Source organism: Myotis nattereri (assembly GCF_964212035.1).
Source record: "Myotis nattereri genome assembly, chromosome: 8".
Taxonomy (NCBI): domain Eukaryota; kingdom Metazoa; phylum Chordata; class Mammalia; order Chiroptera; family Vespertilionidae; genus Myotis; species Myotis nattereri.
In genome coordinates, this window is record NC_138083.1 from 60,774,708 (window position 1) to 60,793,871 (window position 19,164).

The 19,164-nt window shown below is 37.2% G+C and overlaps 1 protein-coding gene across 1 annotated transcript in view; it reads left to right on the top strand.

Annotated features, from left to right (window-relative positions):
• ARHGAP28 (Rho GTPase activating protein 28) overlaps positions 1 to 16,777 on the top strand; it is a 135,727-nt gene extending 118,950 nt beyond the window's left edge. Inside the window, exons 11-17 of the mRNA XM_081096497.1 lie at positions 1,886 to 1,968; positions 4,461 to 4,658; positions 4,995 to 5,108; positions 7,197 to 7,253; positions 9,611 to 9,735; positions 13,229 to 13,293; positions 16,203 to 16,777. Of these exons, the coding sequence (XP_080952623.1) occupies positions 1,886 to 1,968; positions 4,461 to 4,658; positions 4,995 to 5,108; positions 7,197 to 7,253; positions 9,611 to 9,735; positions 13,229 to 13,293; positions 16,203 to 16,297 (737 nt within the window). The 3' untranslated portion in view covers positions 16,298 to 16,777. The remainder of the gene's footprint in view (positions 1 to 1,885; positions 1,969 to 4,460; positions 4,659 to 4,994; positions 5,109 to 7,196; positions 7,254 to 9,610; positions 9,736 to 13,228; positions 13,294 to 16,202) is intronic.
• The last annotated feature ends 2,387 nt before the right edge of the window (positions 16,778 to 19,164 follow it).

Genomic DNA, 19,164 nt, shown 5'->3' on the forward strand with positions numbered 1-19,164 from the left:
GTCGTTCTGCTATTAGGGTCAGTTTGCATTATTACCCTTTTATTATATAGGATAGAGGCCTGGTGTGTGGGTGGGGGCCAGCGGTTTGCCCTGAAGGGTGTCCCGGATCAGGGTGGGGGTCCCGCTGGGGTGCCTAGCCAGCCTGGGTGAGGGGCTGATGGCTGTTTTCAGGCCGACTGAAGCTCCCAACTGCTCCTTTTTTTCTTTTTTTTAAATTCTGGGCCAGCTTTAGCTCTGGCCCCAGCTCTGAGGCCTCTGCTGCTGAAAGCAGGTATCTGGTTTGTATGGGTTCTATAATCGAAACAATGTATAACTCCAGCTCTGAGATCCCGGCTCGCTGAAAGCAGGTTTCTGGGGTTTTGTTTAGCTTCTATATTTGTAACATAGTTCTTAGAGTTGCAGCTCAGAGGCCTGCAGCGGCAGGCGGGGAATGTTGGAGTCCTCCGTCACTGAAGCAAGCAAGCCTCATGTTAGTTTCAAGCTGCCTGGCTGCCGGCCGCCATCTTGGCTGGCAGTTAATTTGCATATCGCCCTAGGGTAGCAGTTGTATGCTAATTACCATGTTTCTCTTTTATTAGATAGGATTGGACACTTGGGTTGTTTCCATATTCTGACTAATGTAAATAATGCTGCAGTGAACACTGGGATGCATATGTCTTTTCCAGTTAGTGTTTTCATTTTCTTAGGATAAATACCCAGAAGTGAATTGTTGGATCATATGACAAATTTGTTGTAATTTTTTGAGGCACCTCCATACTATTTTCCATAGTGGCTGTACCAATTTACATTCCTACCAACTGTACGCAAGGGTTCCCTTTTCTCCATATCCCTGCCAACACCTGTTATTGTCTTTTTTATAATAGCCATTCTAACAGGTGTGAGGTAATATTTCAGTGTGGTTTGATTTGCATTTCACTGATGATTAATCATGGTGAGCATCTTTTCTTGTACTTGTTGGCCACCTATATGTCTTTGGAAAAATGACTGCTCTTCTGCCCATTTTTAAATCACATTGTTTGGGGTTTTTTGCTATTAAGTTGTATTAGTTCTTTATGTTTTGGATATTTGCCCCTTAATATATAATGATTCACAGATGTAATGATTTGCAAATGTTTCTGACATTCAGCAGGTTGCCTTTTCATTTTGTGGATGGTATCCTTTCCTGTATAAATGCTGTTGAGTTTGATATAGTCCTACTTGTTAATTTTTCTTTCTGCTGCTTTTGCTTTTGGTGTCAGATTCAGAAATTCATCACCGAGACCTATGTCGAGGACCCACTGCCAATGCTTTCTTCTAGGAGTTTTATGGTTCCAGGTCTTTCATATAAGTCTTTACTCCATTTTGAGTTTTAAGTCATTTAACTTTTATAACAGCCAGCGAGGGAGGTGTAAAGACTACTTCCATTTTGCAAATGATAAAATAGAAGCAACAAGGGGTTAAATAACCTGCCCAAGGTCCCTCAGTGACTAAGCAGTACCTGCAGGATTGGAAGCTGCTTATATGGCCCATGTTCCTAATAATTATATTTTGCTTCTTCTTTATGTGGAAACAAGATTTATTTTCTCTTGAATTGAACTTCAAGCTTTCTGTTTATAGCATAAAAGTAAAGTAAAGCCTATGAAAGCACTTTGAAATGGGAAATGTTATATAAATCCAGAATTATTTTGAGGATCTTGGCCACCTGCCTCTACAATGGCATCACGGGGTGTGAGAGGGGAGCTGATAGACTGTCCACATGATCAAATTTAATTGTTGGGCACAAAAACTGAGTCCTTACCACCGAGAGCTGTCAGGAGCCCTCCTCTACCAGCAGACGTAGCGAGGAATGCTGTCAGAATACATCAGTGGTGTTCCAAATAAGTGGTTATTTCTGTTTTCTTGTTAGGAGGGCCTCACATCAGAGTACAGTTTCAAGCCTTACACCTCATGGTCATGGCACTGCCTGATGCCAACAGGGACACAGCTCAGGTATGTTGTATTGACCTCATGTTTTATCATTGGCTCTTGTTGGTCAGAGGAAATGGCTCAGATGGAAAAGTGAAAAACAAGCTGAGCAGGCTGTAAACCTGTTCCCTTCCATGCTCCCGTTGCTCTTCTCCGGAGGAAGACGAGAAAGAATGTAAATCTTGGAGTCTTCCTTGAACATTTCAGTGTCACTCATTCAATCTGTTAGATAGTGAATGTCTACCATGTGCCAGGCCCTGGGCGAGGGTTAGGATTAGGAAAAGCAAACATGGAAGACTTAAGTAGAATCGTGTCAGAAATAAACAAGAATATTATGTAAGTTGTAAAATATAAAACTCTGTGATTGCTGGTCCTCAGCTGCCCACCTCAGTCTAGTGGCAAAAGATCTGAGGAGTGTACTTGGGGAGGAATTTTAAAATCAGTGATTTAATTTTTTTAAATATTCATGCCTTAACATTTGCAAATTCAATTTAAGGAATTCTACAATCTCTGAATTTTAGAGGTTACAAGCTAGGAACTTGTCATTGTATGGATTAGGAAAATTAAACTCAGAAAAGTGATTTCTCCATTAACATATGATGGAACATTTGATAGAATCCTGTTCCATAGTGCTTCATCCCAAATATCCCTGCCTTCATTTCAAATTCATTCTGTTGCTGTATGATGGTAAAAAAATCAAAGTTTCTCTTGCTATTTTGATAGTGATTCTGTATACGATAGGGCATTTGTTGTAAGTATGATAGGTGTTGAGAGTCTTTGAAATGAGGTTAGATGAGTTAGAAAGAGCTAGTAATTTTGAGGCCAGTAAAAATAATGCTAAAAACAAATATGATTCTTTTTTAAAAATATATTATTGATTTTTTTACAGAGAGGGATAGAGAGTTAGAAACATCGACCAGCTGCCTCCTGCGAAACCAAGATACATGCCCTTGACTGGAATCGAACCTGGGACCCTTCAGTCCGCAGGCTGACCCTCTATTCACTGAGCCAAACTGGTCAGGGCTAAATATGATTCTTAATGCTGCCTCTTATCAGACATTTTAATTTAATGAGGACCCTTCCTCCCACATAGTGAAAAATACCTATGTTAATTATATGTTAATTATATTCTCAATCCAAAGGTGGGGGTTGACTATGACATAAGAACCTTTCTCTAATACAATTTGGTAATTTTTCAAAAGCTGGAATTTATTAGTTTTTTACTTTGTCTAAGCAATGATCTTTTATCCAAAAAAAATGCATCAGCTATCAGATATCTCAGTCAAAATACTATCTATCCTTTCATATAATTGAGGATGTAGTAATTATCAGGAAATTTATTACATTTCTAACAGAAGATCTTCAAAAAACATTATGGAACTCTCTCTCTCCCTCTCTCTCTCTGCCTCCCTCCCCCCTCCCCTCTTCTCCCCATCCTTTCCTCTCTCCCATTCTAAATTGTGACTGGAACTAGATTGACATTGGTGTGGTGTACATAGAAATCAAGAGCTCTGGCTCAAGAATCAGATGTCTTCAGTTCAAATCCTGGCTTTGCTACTTAATGAACTGATGCTTGACAAGGCTATCAATTCTTCTCATCTTAGTTTCTCATCTATAAAACTATATTAATATTGGTACCTACCACACAAGATTTTGAAATATGATAAAATCAGTGGATATATATAAAGTACTGAGAATAATGCCTGGCTCATAATAAACCCTCAGATAAATGTTAACTATTATTATTCTTATGTGCTGTCCATTTTCTCATTACAAATACTATAGCAGAATTCAAACTTGAGAAGCTAAAATGCATCTCCCTTCAGGATTTCAGTCCTCCTGGTGAATTTCAGAAGGTCTGATAAACATTTATACTTCGTTGGCTTAGCCAAACAGTTATTAAGCTTTCTCAAAGCTTTAAAAAAAAAATTTTAAAACAGCTGCATGTAAGTATTTCCCTTTGGGCTACTGAAGATTCCAAAATTGAAAAACAATGGAAAAATGATATCCACTAAGTAAAATTTAAATTTTTTTTCAATTGTGTTTACATTTGGCCTGAGGAATGAGATACTCACTTTTTTAAAAAAATGAATTTTCCTTTCCCAAGAAAACAGTAGTTTTTAACAGTGAGGCTTTAAATTAAGAGTTGTTTTTTTAATTACTTTTCTTCAAAATGAAATTACATTACATGTTATTTATCTTTTTTTGAGATACAGTATTTTCTAGTCCTAGTTTATGATTTAATTTTAGTATTTGTCAAAAGGATAAAAGAAAAGAAAATGCAAACTATTATTTATAGAGATTCCACTATAATAAACTCCATAAAAACTATTCACATTTCTCATCAGCACTTTTAAGCAAGTAAAGGGGAGCATGACATTGAGCCATTCTGTACTTCTGAGAATAATCTGACAGTTTTCCCGAGGCACAGCAAATGGGTGCAGAAATGGATGAAGATGATCATTGGTGCCTTTTGATAATTTACATTAGTGTGACATGATGCTGTATCTTCTCAGGCCCTCATGACATTCTTCAATAAAGTGATTGCCAATGAATCAAAGAACCGAATGAGCATATGGAACATTTCTACCATAATGGCACCGAACCTTTTCTTCAGCAGAAGCAAGCATTCTGACTATGAAGAACTACGCTTAGCAAACACTGCAGCCCACATCATCCGCCTAATGCTTAACTACCAGAAAATTCTGTGGAAGGTGAGTAGTAGTGTGATAACCTTAATGTTCTCCTTTCAAGTCTACCAGCACCCAGGAAACAATGGCTCCATGAGGAAGCAATGCCCTTAGTCACAGGGAAGAAATATGAGAATATAATCCCAGGTTACCTGTAGCATCGTTATGCATTCTTTGAGGGCTGCTCCTGAACTTGGCCTCTCTTTTTAAATATGAATTCTAATAGTTTTTTCTAGTTTTTACAAGGACAAATGCCACAGTATACTGAGTGGCTATGAATTACCGTATCTGAAGACAGAATCTACTGGGAAGGTTTAATTCAAGTGTTTTCCTTCAGGTCAAGCTATTTTTCTTCTCCAGGTCCCATCTTTCTTAATCAATCAAGTCCGAAGAATGAATGAAGCCACCATGTTGTTAAAGAAGCAGCTCCCAAGTGTCAAAAAATTGCTAAGGAGGAAGACCATAGAACGAGAGGTAATAATAAACATGGATGCAAATGTTACAACCCAGGTTTTTATTTCTCAGGGTGAGGCACAAAGTAGCTTGTCAGAACCAGAAATTTTATATTCTCACCAAATGCCAGTCTTGTGACTATAAACTTTGTGGAAATTGTGTCCATGGCAGAATACTGTGATCTTTTCGTTTTGCTATGCATTTTGGTTGACGTTTTTTGAAATATCTTTCTCATGCTTACTGTTTTATTCTGTCAAGTACTTTAGGCTAAAATGGTTCTCACAAAAACTGAAAGTTGATGTTTTAGTCCCTATGAATTAGATTTAAGAATTTAAAATATCTATTACATAGAGAAGGAAACTTCTTTAGTGATTGAATTCTGAAAGAATATCTTAGCCTCAGGTTGTTTTGTGTAAATTCATTGCATTCTGAAGAATATTTGCATTAGCACAGTTTGTATAGAGGCGAATAATGGAAAGAGGTGCAAAATATCCTCACACTAGGATATTTTTCCATTGTTTTCAGACAGAGTGGAAGGGAGGGAGGCGGGGAAAGCGGGGAGAGAGAGAAAGAAAAACATCAATGTGAGAGAGACACATAGATTGGTTGCCTCCCGCAGGTGCCCTGACCAACCCAGCAGGGCTAGGGATCGAACCCACACACGAGGCACATGCCCTTGACCAGGAATGCAACCCCAACTCTTTGGACTGCAGGCCAGTGCTCTAATCACTGAGCCAAACCGGTGAGGGCTAGAAGAATTACCTTTATTGCTTTAATTTAACTTGAGGATGATTATGAGCGTCAGGCATAGCGTTTTACCTTGAGGAGGATAGAGAGATACATGAAACTCACTTTGCCCCTTAAAGGAATTTACACCTAATGTGGGAGACAGGTGTGTAGAGAGCTAGGGATATGCATTAGGTGCCAGATCAACTGTGCACACAATGTGTAAGGACCATGCAGAGGAGAAAGAAATGTGCTCCAACACGGGAAATCGTGAACAGCTTCATGGAAAAAGTGTAATTCGAGCTGCACGTTGAAGGATGGATAGCATTTTGAAGGGAGAAAAGACGGGAAAGCTCATCCAGGGAGAGGAATAGTAAATGCCAAGGTGGTGAGTGCTGCTGGTTGACTTATCACAATCATGATGAATGGTTGTATTCCCTTATTGGTAATAGGCAAAGTGACTTTAGGTCAAGTAGAACCAAGACATTTATATATTTTAAAAAATTGTTTTGACAAAAATTCACATAATAGAAAATTCACCATTTTAATTATTTTGAAATGTACAATTCATTGGTTTGGATGTATTCACAATGTCATGCAACCATCACCATCATCGGATTCCATAATATTTTCATCATCCCTAAAAGAAACCCCTTGCCAATTAAGCACTCATTCCTCATTACTCCCTCTCCACAGTCCCTGAAAAACATTAATCTCCTTTTTGTTCTGAGTTTACCTATTTTGGACATTTCATATACATGGAATCATACAATATATGGTCTTTTGTGTCTGACATCTTTCACTTAGCAAAATGTTTTCAAGGTTCATCATATTGTAGCATATATTACTACTTCAGCTCATATAAGCATCTTTTCGTGTGCTTATTGGCCGTTTGTATATCTTCCTTGGAGAAATATCTACCCAGATATTTTCTCATTTTTGTTTGGGTTATTTGAATTTTTATTATGTTGTAAAACTTCATATATTCTATATACAAAGTCCCTTATCAGATGCCCTGCATCTTGGTGATTATTCCACACTGGTCCACAAAGCCTTCTTCTCTGCTTCTTTTGCACGATATTCCACAGACACATCATAATTTATTTAAGCTACCCCATATTATGAACAGTTGATGGTGTCCAGGCTTTTGAAGAGTTTTATATCAGTGAATAAACTTGTTTTATGTCACTTTTCAAAAATGAAATATAGTTGTAGGATATATTTGTAGATTTGGAATTGCTGGATTAAAGTACATATTTATTTTATGATTTGGTAAATATTCCAAAATATTTTCCATAAAGATTGTACCAGTTTGTACTTCCAACAGCAGCATATGTTTGTCTTTCCAACATTAATCCTAAAAACTAAATGTGTTTTATTTAGGTTACAAGCCCCAAGACTTCAAAGGTACTACAAAAATCACCCTCTTTAAGAAGAATGGTAAGAAAACAAATAATTTCCTTTCCTCCCTAATTATTAACTTCCTACATAGTATTCCCTGGCTACATCCAGGATATCTGTGTATAATTTTGGTCATGGTATATCCTGCAAACTTGACATTTTTATTGTGACACAACTAAATGATGATTCAAAATGTGTGGTTAGGCATCTCTACACAAGCAGAAATTAGAAGGAAATGTGATTTTTATGATCACAGGTTCGATAATGTCAGGGGTAGGGAATTTATCTTACAGAGGCTTCTGGAAAGATGGGAGGGGAAGGACATGAAATGAACAAGGGTAGCTCAAGAATACAATCTTGGCTGCAATGAAGCAGGGGCACTCTGCCCCATTCCAAGTCTACATCCTGTATGTATATTTCCTACCATTCTCTCCTGCTTCTGTTGGGAATGGTAGAATAGTTCTATAAGAATCAACCCTATTTTAAAATATTTTGTATTCGTTTTCTAGTGCCGCCATAACAAAGTACCACAGACTGGATTACTTAAAACAATAGAAATTCACTCCCCATAGTTTTGGAGGCTAAAAGTCCAAAATCAAGGAATTGGTTTGGTTGATTTCTTCTGAGGGCCATGAAAGCAGAACCTATTCTTGACTTCATTTCTAGATTTTCATAATGCCATCAACATTTACATTCCTTAGCTTGTCAGTGCATTCCAATCACTGCCTCTGTCTTTATATGCATTCACTCTGTGTATGTGTCCCTGTCTCTTCTCCTCTTTTAAGGACACCAGTCACACTGGATTAAGGGCCTTCCCTACCTGGTATGAACTTATCTTAGCTAGTATATCTGCAATGACCCTATAAATAAAGTTATATTCTCAGATATTGGGGGTGAGGACTTCAACATACCTTTTGTGGGGAACACAATTCAACACATAACATTCTTTCTAGGGTAGATATTAAATCACTTCACATAAACCTACATCAACAATTTCATCTTTTGAGAATATACAGATTTATAATGATTACCTGAAGAGTAGCCAGACCCTCAAACAAATAGAAACTTGTTTCTATTCACCTATAGTTAGAGAATTAATCATTAAAGCACTCAAAATTTTGAAACAAAGGAATTTTTCAATCAATCCTGACAAAACAGAAATTTCTATTAATTAGAAAGCAACATTTTTTTAAATATTTTTTTTATTTTTTAAAATACATTTTATTGATTTTTTTTCAGAGAGGAGGGGATAGGGATAGAGAGTTAGAAACATCGATGAGAAACATCGATCAGCTGCCTCCTACACACCCGTCACCGGGGATGTGCCCGCAACCAAGGTACATGCCCTTGACCAGAATCGAACCTGGAATCCTTCAGTCCGCAGGCTGATGCTCTATCCACTGAGCCAAACCAGTCAGGGCAACATTTGTTAATATGTCATTTAGATGGGAGTTCCAGAGTCCCCAAGCCAATTATGTTACATAATAGCAGAGACATTCTCTTTCCCAATAGCGGTCCATGTCTGCCCTTCACAGTGTTATTAGCACACATGGAGGGAATCAAGTCTCAAGTGTCCATCTGGAGTTCACTTTGGGCTGACTAAAGAAAAGGGATATTTAAAAAGTCATATTTTCTAATTGATTTTTTTTACTTTTTCAGGTTGATATTAAAATATATTGAAATATAGAACTCTGCTTACAGTAGGCTTATTTAGAATACTAGAGGCCCAGTGCACAAGATTTGTGCACTCAGGAGGGAGGGGGGCCCCGCAGCCCAGCCTGCGCCCTCTCGCAATCTAGGAGCCCTTTGGGGGGGGGGGGGGTGTCCGATTAATGGCTTAGGCCCGCTCCCCACAGGGAGCATCAGTGTGACATCCTATTTGCTGCTGCAGAGGCCACCACCGCAGCCCTCGCCAGCCTTTAGCAGTGGGCCTGGCTTCTGGTTGAGCAGCGCTCCCCATGTCGGAGCTCACTGACCACCAGGGGGTAGCTCCTGCATTGAGTGTCTGCCCCCGGGTGGTCAGTGTGCACCATAGCGACCGGTTTTTCCACTGCTCGGTCGATTTGCATATTACCCTTTTATTACATAGGATTGTTCAAGGAAATGCAGTAATAGAAACTTTAGTTGTTTTGTTATAACCCAGGCCTACTCCTCTCAGGATTTGAAGGCATTATATACAACCTAAGTTTGTGGTGACAGTAAAATTCCAGGTTAAGTTTTGTTGAATCTCCCATTAAAAAGAAAGCAGTGTTTCATTCTGGTTAAATATTAGTCATGTTTACATGTTTTCCTGGTTCAGAGTGCCACTGGTTTGTATATCTCTTAAGTGCAAACATTGAACTGATTGATATTCATCCTAGTTTGACAGAATGTACTGAATTTTTCCTCATTGTCAGTCTGATGTGCCAGAAGGAGTCATAAGAGTCCATGCTCCACGTCTCTCGAAGGTTTCCATGGCTATTCAGCTCAGTAGTCAAACCAAAGCCAAAGACATACTGGCAAAATTTCAATATGAGAACAGGTGAGTAAACGTGAATAAAGGTCTCTGTACAAAGATGATGAACTTTTATCAGAGAGTAACTTTCCAGGAATTTACAGATTTGGCCTTTTTGAAAAATTAGAACCAGTTACTTTGGAAACTTGACCAATAAGTGAAAAGTCAAAAGTAGAGTAAGAAGTTAGTAGGCCAGAGAATTGTCAGTAACAGAAGTTTTGGTTTATTTAAAGGAACTTCTACAAGTGGGATTCTTTATTTTCTTTTTTTTTAATTGAGGTATAATTAACATATAACATTCATTTCTCGCATACAGCATAATAATTTGAGAGTTGTATATATTGCAAAATTATCACCACAGTAAGTCTAGTTAATATTTGTCACTGTACAGTTACATTTTTTTCTTGTGATGAAAACTTTCAAGATCTACTCTCTTAGCAACTTTCAAATATACCATCACGTTGTACATTATATCACCATGACTTATTTATTTTATAATTGGAAATTTGTACCCCCTTCACTCATTCCCCCCACTCCACCCCCTTACCTTGGCAATTGCCAATCTTTTCTCTGTATCTGTGAGACTGTTTTTCGGTTGTGGTGGTGGTTTTGTATTTTTAGATTCCACATATGAGATTATGTGCTATTTGTCTTTCTCTGTAGGACTTATTTCACTTAGCATCATGCCCTGAAGCTCCATCCATGTTTTTATTGCAAATAGCAAGGTATCATTTTGATGATTGAATAATATTCCATCATATATATCACATTTTCTTTATCCATTTATCCATCAATGGACACTTAGGTTGTTTCCATATTTTGGCTATTGTAAATAATGCTGAAAACTTCCTTTTTTAGATATGGAAGCTGGTTATAGGATGTGTACGCTTTTTGCATGATTACTACTATATAAGTTCATACATATAAAGCTTTCATAAAAAAAAAAAAGAAGGGTAGACAGAGGCCAACAGGAGTCTCACACATTTCCTCCTTCTCTGCCGCTGGCCCTGATACCCACAACACTGTAAATAGTTACCCTTGGGCAGTCATAGAGGGACTTGAAATTACATTTGAGGGATTTGGGCATCCAATAGATTTCTACTTACAGAGTTGTTTCTAGAGGCTCATGTATACCTTTTGTAGAAAGAAATTTTGGACATTCATGAGCCAAAAAAAAAAAAACCCACCCAGAAATGACCCTTGATCTAAACCTCACATTTTATACAAAAATTAACCCAAAATGGATAATAGAATTAAGTGTAAAACATAAAAACTTTTGGAAAATTGCTTACAACAAAACTTTTGTGATATAAGGCTAGTGAAGAATTCTTAGACTTAACATTGAAAGCAATGATCCGTAAGAGATAAAAATTTATAAATTAGGCTTTATCAAAATTGAAATATACACTGAAAGAACCAATAAAAATGATGAAAAGACAAGCTAAAGACTTGAAAGAAAATATTTACAAACCACACATTCAAAAAAGGTCTAGCCCTAGCCGGTTTGGCTCAGTGGATAGAGCATCGGCCTATGGACTGAAGGATCCCAGGTTTGATTCCAGTCAAGGGCATGTACCTTGGTTGCGGGTACATCCCCAGGGGGGCTGTGCAGGAGACAGCTGATCGATGTTTCTAACTCTCTATCCCTCTCCCTCTCTGTAAAATATCAATAAAGTATATATTTTTTTAAAAGGTCTAGTATGTAGAATATGTAAAGAACACTCAAAACTCAACAGTAAAAACAAATAACAAAAATCAATACAAATTGATTTTTGTTGTTGTTCCTTTTTGTCACCAGAAAGGATATGCAGATGACAAATATGCACATGAAGAAATATTCAGCATCTTTAATCATTAGACACCTATAAGAATGGCTAAAATAAAAAAAAATAATGATAAGATCAAAAATGACAAAAACATAGAGAAACTTGATCACTCGTGCATTGCTGATGGGAATGTGAAATGGTACAGTCATTCTGTAAACCAGTTTGATAGTTTCTTATACCACTAAATATGCAGTTATATGCAGTTATATGCCAGCATTTACACTCCTAGGCATTTATCTCAAAGAAATTAAGACCCATGTTCCCACAAAATGCTGTGCTCAGATGCTTACAGCAGCTTTATCTATAATAATAAAAACTGGGAAAAACCCAGGTATTCTCTAACAGGCAAATGACTAAACAAGCTACAGCAGTACGTCCATACCATGGTATACTACTCAGCAATGAAATTTAGCAAATTGAATGAATATCCAGGGAATTTATACTGGTGGGGGGAAAAAACATTACAAAAGAATTCCATACTGTATGTTTCCATTTCCATTTCCATAACATTTTCAAATGACAAATTTATAGAAATGTAGATAAAGGGATAGAGGATGGGGGTATGGATAGGGACAGGGAGGGAAGGTGGGGGTGACTATAAAGGGGAAAGGAGGGATCTCATGGTGATGAAAATGTACTGTCTCTTTTTTGTTGTTCATCCTCACCCGAGGATTTTTTTTCCATTAATTTTTAGAGAGAGTAAAAAGGAGGGAGAGGGAGAGAGAGAAAGAGAGAAACATCAATGTTAGAGAGACACTTGGATTAATTGCCTCCTACCCTGACTAGGGATTGAACCTGCAACCCCTATACGTGCCCTTGACCGGGAATTGAACCTGTGACCTTTAGGTGTGTGGGCTGATGCTCTAACCGCTGAGAAACACGGTCCAGGGCATGTTCCATATCTTGACTGAATCATTTAGCATGATGGTTGTAATATTGCACTAGTGTTTAAAGACTTTTCTATTAGAGGAAATTGGGTAAAGGGCATACAGGATCTGTCTGTATTATTTCTTACAACTACATTCAAATTTACAGTTATTTCAAAAAGTTTAATTTAAAAAACAAAAACAAAGGAGAGTGTACATATTCTTCCTCACGATAGTGAGAAAAATCTTTTTGAAGAAATCAAGCTGAAAGTCATTCCTGAAGTGGGATAGAGATCAGAAATGGTCTTTTCAGACTCTTCTATCCCAGCATTCTAGTCTGGGGTAGAAAAATTTCATGGGGCAATCATTTCTCTGACTGACTTTTACGATAGGGCAAAGTCATGGAATGAAATCAATGTTAGACAGTAGCAAAGCATTAATTAGTCAAGCTTAGAAATGTGACATGGGCTGAGGAGAGAATCCCATTCCGTTTTGGGAAAATATGGAAATGAAACCTGACTTTTTTGAACTAAGAGCGATGCGACCAATGACCAGGCATAATGAAGCACCCAGCTGCTCCTTGGCCAGTGTGATATGTCAGTAGCAGTTACCTCTCTAAGTGGAGCTGACAGTTGTGGATAAATGGGCCCCAGTTGCCGTGGAAGTCTGTGTCAAACAGAAAGCTTTTATCATAACTTCAGTCATAATGATTTGTGGGTATATTTTACTCGAGGTAGAATGAATTGTGTGTTGCCATGGTTATTTAATCTACAGATTAACCTCCGATTATGAAAGGGTTAAACTTATGTTGCTTTCTCTTTTTTTCAGTCATGGTTCTTCAGAATGCATTAAAATTCAGAACCAAAGGTTATATGAAATTGGAGGAAATATAGGTAAGGATTCTTTAACATTTTTACTCCTAAATTCTCTGGTTACTGTAAAAGAAATATGATAGTATTATAAAAGTATATTTTATAAGTTTCTTAGATATAAACTCAAAATCAGTGAATTTTTGATTTTTTAATCTCATGTAAAAACAGTATGACTTTCCTAAAATATTTTCAGAATTTAAATGTGAATATTTTAGTTTATATACAGTAGACTTTTGGATCTTTTAAATGTGCCTCAAAGTTGGAAAATCTCTTTCTGGAGATTCTTACAAAACAAGGAAAGAACATCATGGAACGTTTAGTTAACTTCCCTATTTTCACTAGTAGCCCAACTTCATTCTTCCTATTTCCCTGACAGTGAAAAAGGAATCCAGAGCCTAACCAGTTTGGCTCAGTGGATAAGAGCGTCAGCCTGTGGCCTGAGGGGTCCCGGGTTCGATTCTGGTCAAGGGCATGTACTTGGTTTCGAGCACATCCCCGGTGGGGGATGTGCAGGAGGCGGCTGATAGATGTTTCTCTCTCATCAATGTTTCTAACTCTCTATTCTTCTCCCTTCCTCTCTGTAAAAAATCAATAAAATATATTTTAAAAAAGAAAAAGGAATCCAAAGAAAATTCCCTCTACTTTCTTCTGTGTCTGTGTCTTCTGCTTGCCTTCCTCACAGTCCAGAGGAAATATCTGTGCTCCTATTTAAGACCAGCTCTTCCACTCAAGTCTCACTTTATGTCCCCTCTGCCCAGTTAGGACCTTGATCCAGGTATTCCCCCATTCTCTCTTGTATCACCAGCTTTCCCTCCAACTGCATCATTTCTATCTGCATAAAAATTTGGTAATTTCTCTCATTTTTAAATTTGTTTTTTATTGATTTGAGAGACAGAGGAAGGGAGAGAGGGAGAGAGAGAGAAACATGAATGAGAAGGAAACATCATGGATGGGCTGCTTCCTGCATACCTCCTTTCTGGGGATCAAGCCCACAATCCAGGCATGTGCCCTGACCAGGAATAGAACCGCCAACCTTTCAGTGCATGCCCTGAACCACACCAGCCAGGACATGGCTCTCATTTTTACGAAATTCTCTCTTGACCCCCTTCCAGTCAACACCCATTTTTGTTCTGCTTTACAGCAAAAACTCCTAGAATCAGTTGTCTAAACTTCCATTTCTTCCTCTTGTTCACTCTTGAAACCACTCCAGTCAAGCTTTAGCTTCAACACTTAATCAAAATTGCTCTCTTGTCTAGGTCACCAGAGAACTCTTACCTTGTGAAATCCAACAATTCAGCCTGTCTTTATAACTATCTGAGTTGATCTTTCCCTTCTTTGAAAAACACTTTCTTCATCTGGTCTCAAGGACAACCTAAGCTTCTGGCTTCCCTCCCGCTGGCTACTCATGGGTGTCTTTTGCCCATTACTTATCCTCTCACCCTCTTAAGATTGGAGAGCTGTAGGGTTCAGTCCTTCCACCTCTTCTTTATCTACATTTAACTTCCTTGGGGAGCTCAGTTTATCTCCTTGCTTTGAATACACCTGTATGTTGATGCCTCTCACATTTACATCCTGACTTTCCCTCAAACACCAACCTTGTGTATTCACTCACTGGGCACACTCTGCTTTGGGTCTTTGCATTTGCTGACTTTTGCCTAGAACTCTCTTTTAGATTGTTCATTCCTCGCTCCCTCATGCAGGCCTTTGATGAATATCACCTTCTCAATAAACCTTCCTGGATTATATCTTCTCTATGTTCCTTCCATGCTTGATTGTTCTCTGATGTTCTCATCATTATCAGACTTGCTTTACATTATACTAGCTTATTTCCTAGTTGCCTTTACCACTTTTCGAATGTGAGTACCCATAGGGCAAGTACTTTTGACTGTCTGATGCATTGCTGTAGCCCGAGCCCCTAGAATCGTTCCTGGAACATGATAACTCTCAATAAGTAGTTGATAAATGAATGACTCAAGCGAGCAGTCAGATCTTGGTGGTTTTGCTTGAGACTTTAATATGAATTTCAAACACACTGTATATAAAATTTTTCACATGTATTTTATCACATAGAATGATCTTTTTGTTGTTATTTCCAGATCTTCTGCCTATGGGCATTGTATCCATCGTAAAGAAATTAAAATGAACTTGCTTTTAATCTTCTCTAGTCCTGGTCAAGTTACTATCTGTAAAACCATTAGAGGACATGTGTTACTTTATAAATGATCATTTTATACCTGAAACAAGTCCTTGCCATATTTTTTCTAATAAATGTGGCGAGTCTAGGAAACAATTTGCCTGTGGTTGATATGTATTTTCCACAATTTCACATGGGATTTATTTTAAGTACTTGACAGCCAGGAAGAAACAAAGAAAGAAAGGAGGGAAGGAAGGAAGACAGGCAAGCTTTGATAAAAATCTTTAAGATGTATCTACAGTCATGTTTTTGGTCAACAATTGACTGTATATATGACAGTGGTCCCATTAGATTATATTGGAGCAGAAAAATTCCTATTGCCTGGTGACATCGTAGCTGTCATATATAGCAGAACACATTAGTCACATATTTGTGGTGATGCCAGTGTAAACAAGCCTACTCTGTTGCCAGTCATATAAAAATATAGCACACAGAATTACAGTAGCGGGCTGTACCTTCTAGATTTGTGTAAGTACACTGTGACATTGGCCATCTAAATTTTTTGTCTCATTATATATTTTAATTGTTTATTGCTTGTTCAATCATCAGTAAAGGCATGGAAATATTTAATAACTAAAGTACTCTAAAAATAATAAGGAAAGTGCTTACTGTACTTACTTTTGGCTAAGAGAACTACAGTGGCCTTATCGAAACCTTACAAACTCACACATACGTGCACACACACACTCAGACGTGTTCACTCTTAAAAACATGCTCTGATTTTCTCTTTCCTTAGGACAGCATTGCTTGGATCCAGATGCTTACATATTGGATGTATATCATGTAAATCCTCAAGCAGAATGGGTCATTAAACCCCAATCAAGTTTTTGAAATACCCTCAAGATGGCAGCTATTTTGTTTAATATGCCAAGAAAATTCTACATTAACTAGGGGGGGAAAAGGCTGCTTTTGACATGTTTGTTCCTATAACCCTCATGGTGTTTCTCAGCTCAAGCGGTGTCTCCCAGCATTGTCAGCATGAACTATGGAAGAGGATATGGTTAATCATTTGAACTAAAGCTTTCTCATGACAGTTCCTTGGTAAGAGTGAGAGAAAGAGGTCATGATCCTTCTGAAGAGAGACCAATCGAGAACAGGAATTCTGATCATTTCTAGTACGTTTGCTACAGCAGAAATGAACTTGATCCTTATCTAGGGATAAGAAACGCTTCTCTATGTAGCAAATGCTACCAAACACAAGAGGTGGAAAAAAGACTTTTTGTACTTATGCTATATATACATATATTGTCCTGTTTAAGCAAGAATGCCAGAAATATCAGTAACTTCCACTCTATAAAATAATTCAGCTCTACTTTCTAGTGGAGTCAGTTTCTAAAGTTACACATACACTATTTATGCTCTGACTTCCTCCTGACTTGAAGGAGAAACTTCTGTTTAAAGACACTGTACTATTATGTACGTTGTACTGTATCATGATAATCAGCATTCTGGTGCAAATGAACATTTCTTTTTCTTGGACTGGTGAAAATTTACAGTTATAAAGCTTATTCCCTTATGAGCACAGGGCCTCCTAGGCAAGCTTAGTTTGACAAAGGGCATTCTTATGTTTTCATAACCTTCTGTGTAGTCAAAAGTCACAGAGCCTCTATTTTTCTCATGACTATGGTGCTCAATGAATAGCTTTCCATGTGCCGGGCATTGATTTCCTTTTCTGACCAAACATATCACTTTTTATATTTTACAACTGTAGATAGTCACTTCTGCAACCCCAGTTTAAAAATACAGAACTGCCTTTATCCACGAGTGCTTAAAAATACCGTTACATTCAGATTTTGCATGCTGTAAAAGCAGGTTTGTTTCTGTTCATCAATCATAGTCATGGCCAAGCACTGGGGATTAGCAACAGGTTTTAAAATCAGATGCATATTTTGTAAGCGGAAAACTGTCTCGCTATCAAGATCCTTTGGAGCCATTTTCAGACCTGAAATTGATAAGAACACACAGTCCCCATGATTGTAATTGAAAGCAAACCTAAAATATGCAGAAGGGTCAGACAGCTCTGCCTTTCATCTTGAGAATGCAGATATAGTCCTTCTGGGGTGAGCTAGAAATGGGGCCGCCATCTCATTTATCCCACATGCTTTGGATTAGAATCCACAGATTGGTATTTTGTTGACTTTATATCAGTTTTAATGAGCTTTGACACTCAAACGACTCTCTTGCAGTTCAAACAAGAGACAAAGTTGCTCACAATTGCAGAAAACATATCTGCTTACCAAGTCTCAAAACATGTGATAATTAAAGACCACATAAACAAGAAATTTTTATATGCTGCATTATGCCTTGATGCCTATAAAAACATTACTTATATTCAACATGTTGATAATTCAGTTTCTGATCATTAAGATTTTGCTATATTTTTGTAGAAAACTCAAATATCTATTCATTTTATTTGTTTGAGAATTCTCATTTCCTTTTCCTGAAAACGCATTAGGAAAGAAACATATTCTGTAAGTTTAGACTTACATTTCATTAGCTTTCGGTATGTGGGTAATTGATGACATATGAGTTTACATAATGAATTTCAAGAGTCTGAAAAAATGCTTTTATCATTTTTGCAATTTAAACAACAGGAATAAACATTTCACTTTATGTTGTTACTAAGTTCCAAGACATAAGATGGCAGTAATATATGCCTATACACATGGGAGAAACTCTTCAAAATAACTACCTTACACTTCTATGTATATATGAAAATAATGATTGATTTATCTCACTGTATTTCTTATCATTTAGAATAAATTGTTTATATAGAAAATTCATGAATCTAGTCATTCAATTTTTTATTTAGGAGTTTTCATTTCTTTTGATTGAAAATACATTAGAACCTATACATAAGTTCTAAGGATTTCAAGATTTACCTCACTTGTCATCAGTTTTAAATAAATTGCTAGCAGATGACAGGTAAAAACAATAAGTTTCTGAATTTCTTAGCCACTTTGTGTGTTTTCATAGGTCAGAGACTTAACTGAGTCAATGACTTTACTCACTTTAATGTATTCAAGGATGTGTGACAACTTTCAAATAACTGTATTATATAGAAGGCCATGTCAATACCAATAGCATTATCCAATGATAACTTTTATTCTTAGTCATAGGGTTAACTGATTAGAGAAGAATTTTCAGTAGACACAGACTAATTTTATGTAAATAAAAAGGGGGTTTTGGTTGGTTTTTTTTTTTTTTACTAATTTTATCTTTAAAAATAAACAAACCCTTACAATTGAAATTTAAAAATGCATGCCACCTAAGTATTGAAAAACTATCTTTGCCTTATCAAGAGTTGTTTTAAAATAGTTATGGCAATCTGTAAAGATGAATAGTATATTTTCAAACAAAAGCAGTCAGACTGGGCTTTTAAATTGTTTTTAATACCTTCACACCCCACTCACCCCTACTGCCCTTGGTGTACAGTTAGGAAAATAATATCCAGGAAAGAACTAGAGAAAATTAACATTTTAGGAACACTTACTCATTTAAAAAGCAACAACCTAGAACTGGCTCACTTTTTTATTCTGCAAAAGAGAATCCCTTTGCTAAACAGCTCACTTGGGGATATAATTTTTGGAGTGAATGACCTTCGAACAAACTGGAATGTTAATTTCTTTATAATGTATACACAGTATAAACTACCTCACTTGCCTTTCTTGGGGAAAAATTAATGGACTTTAACAACT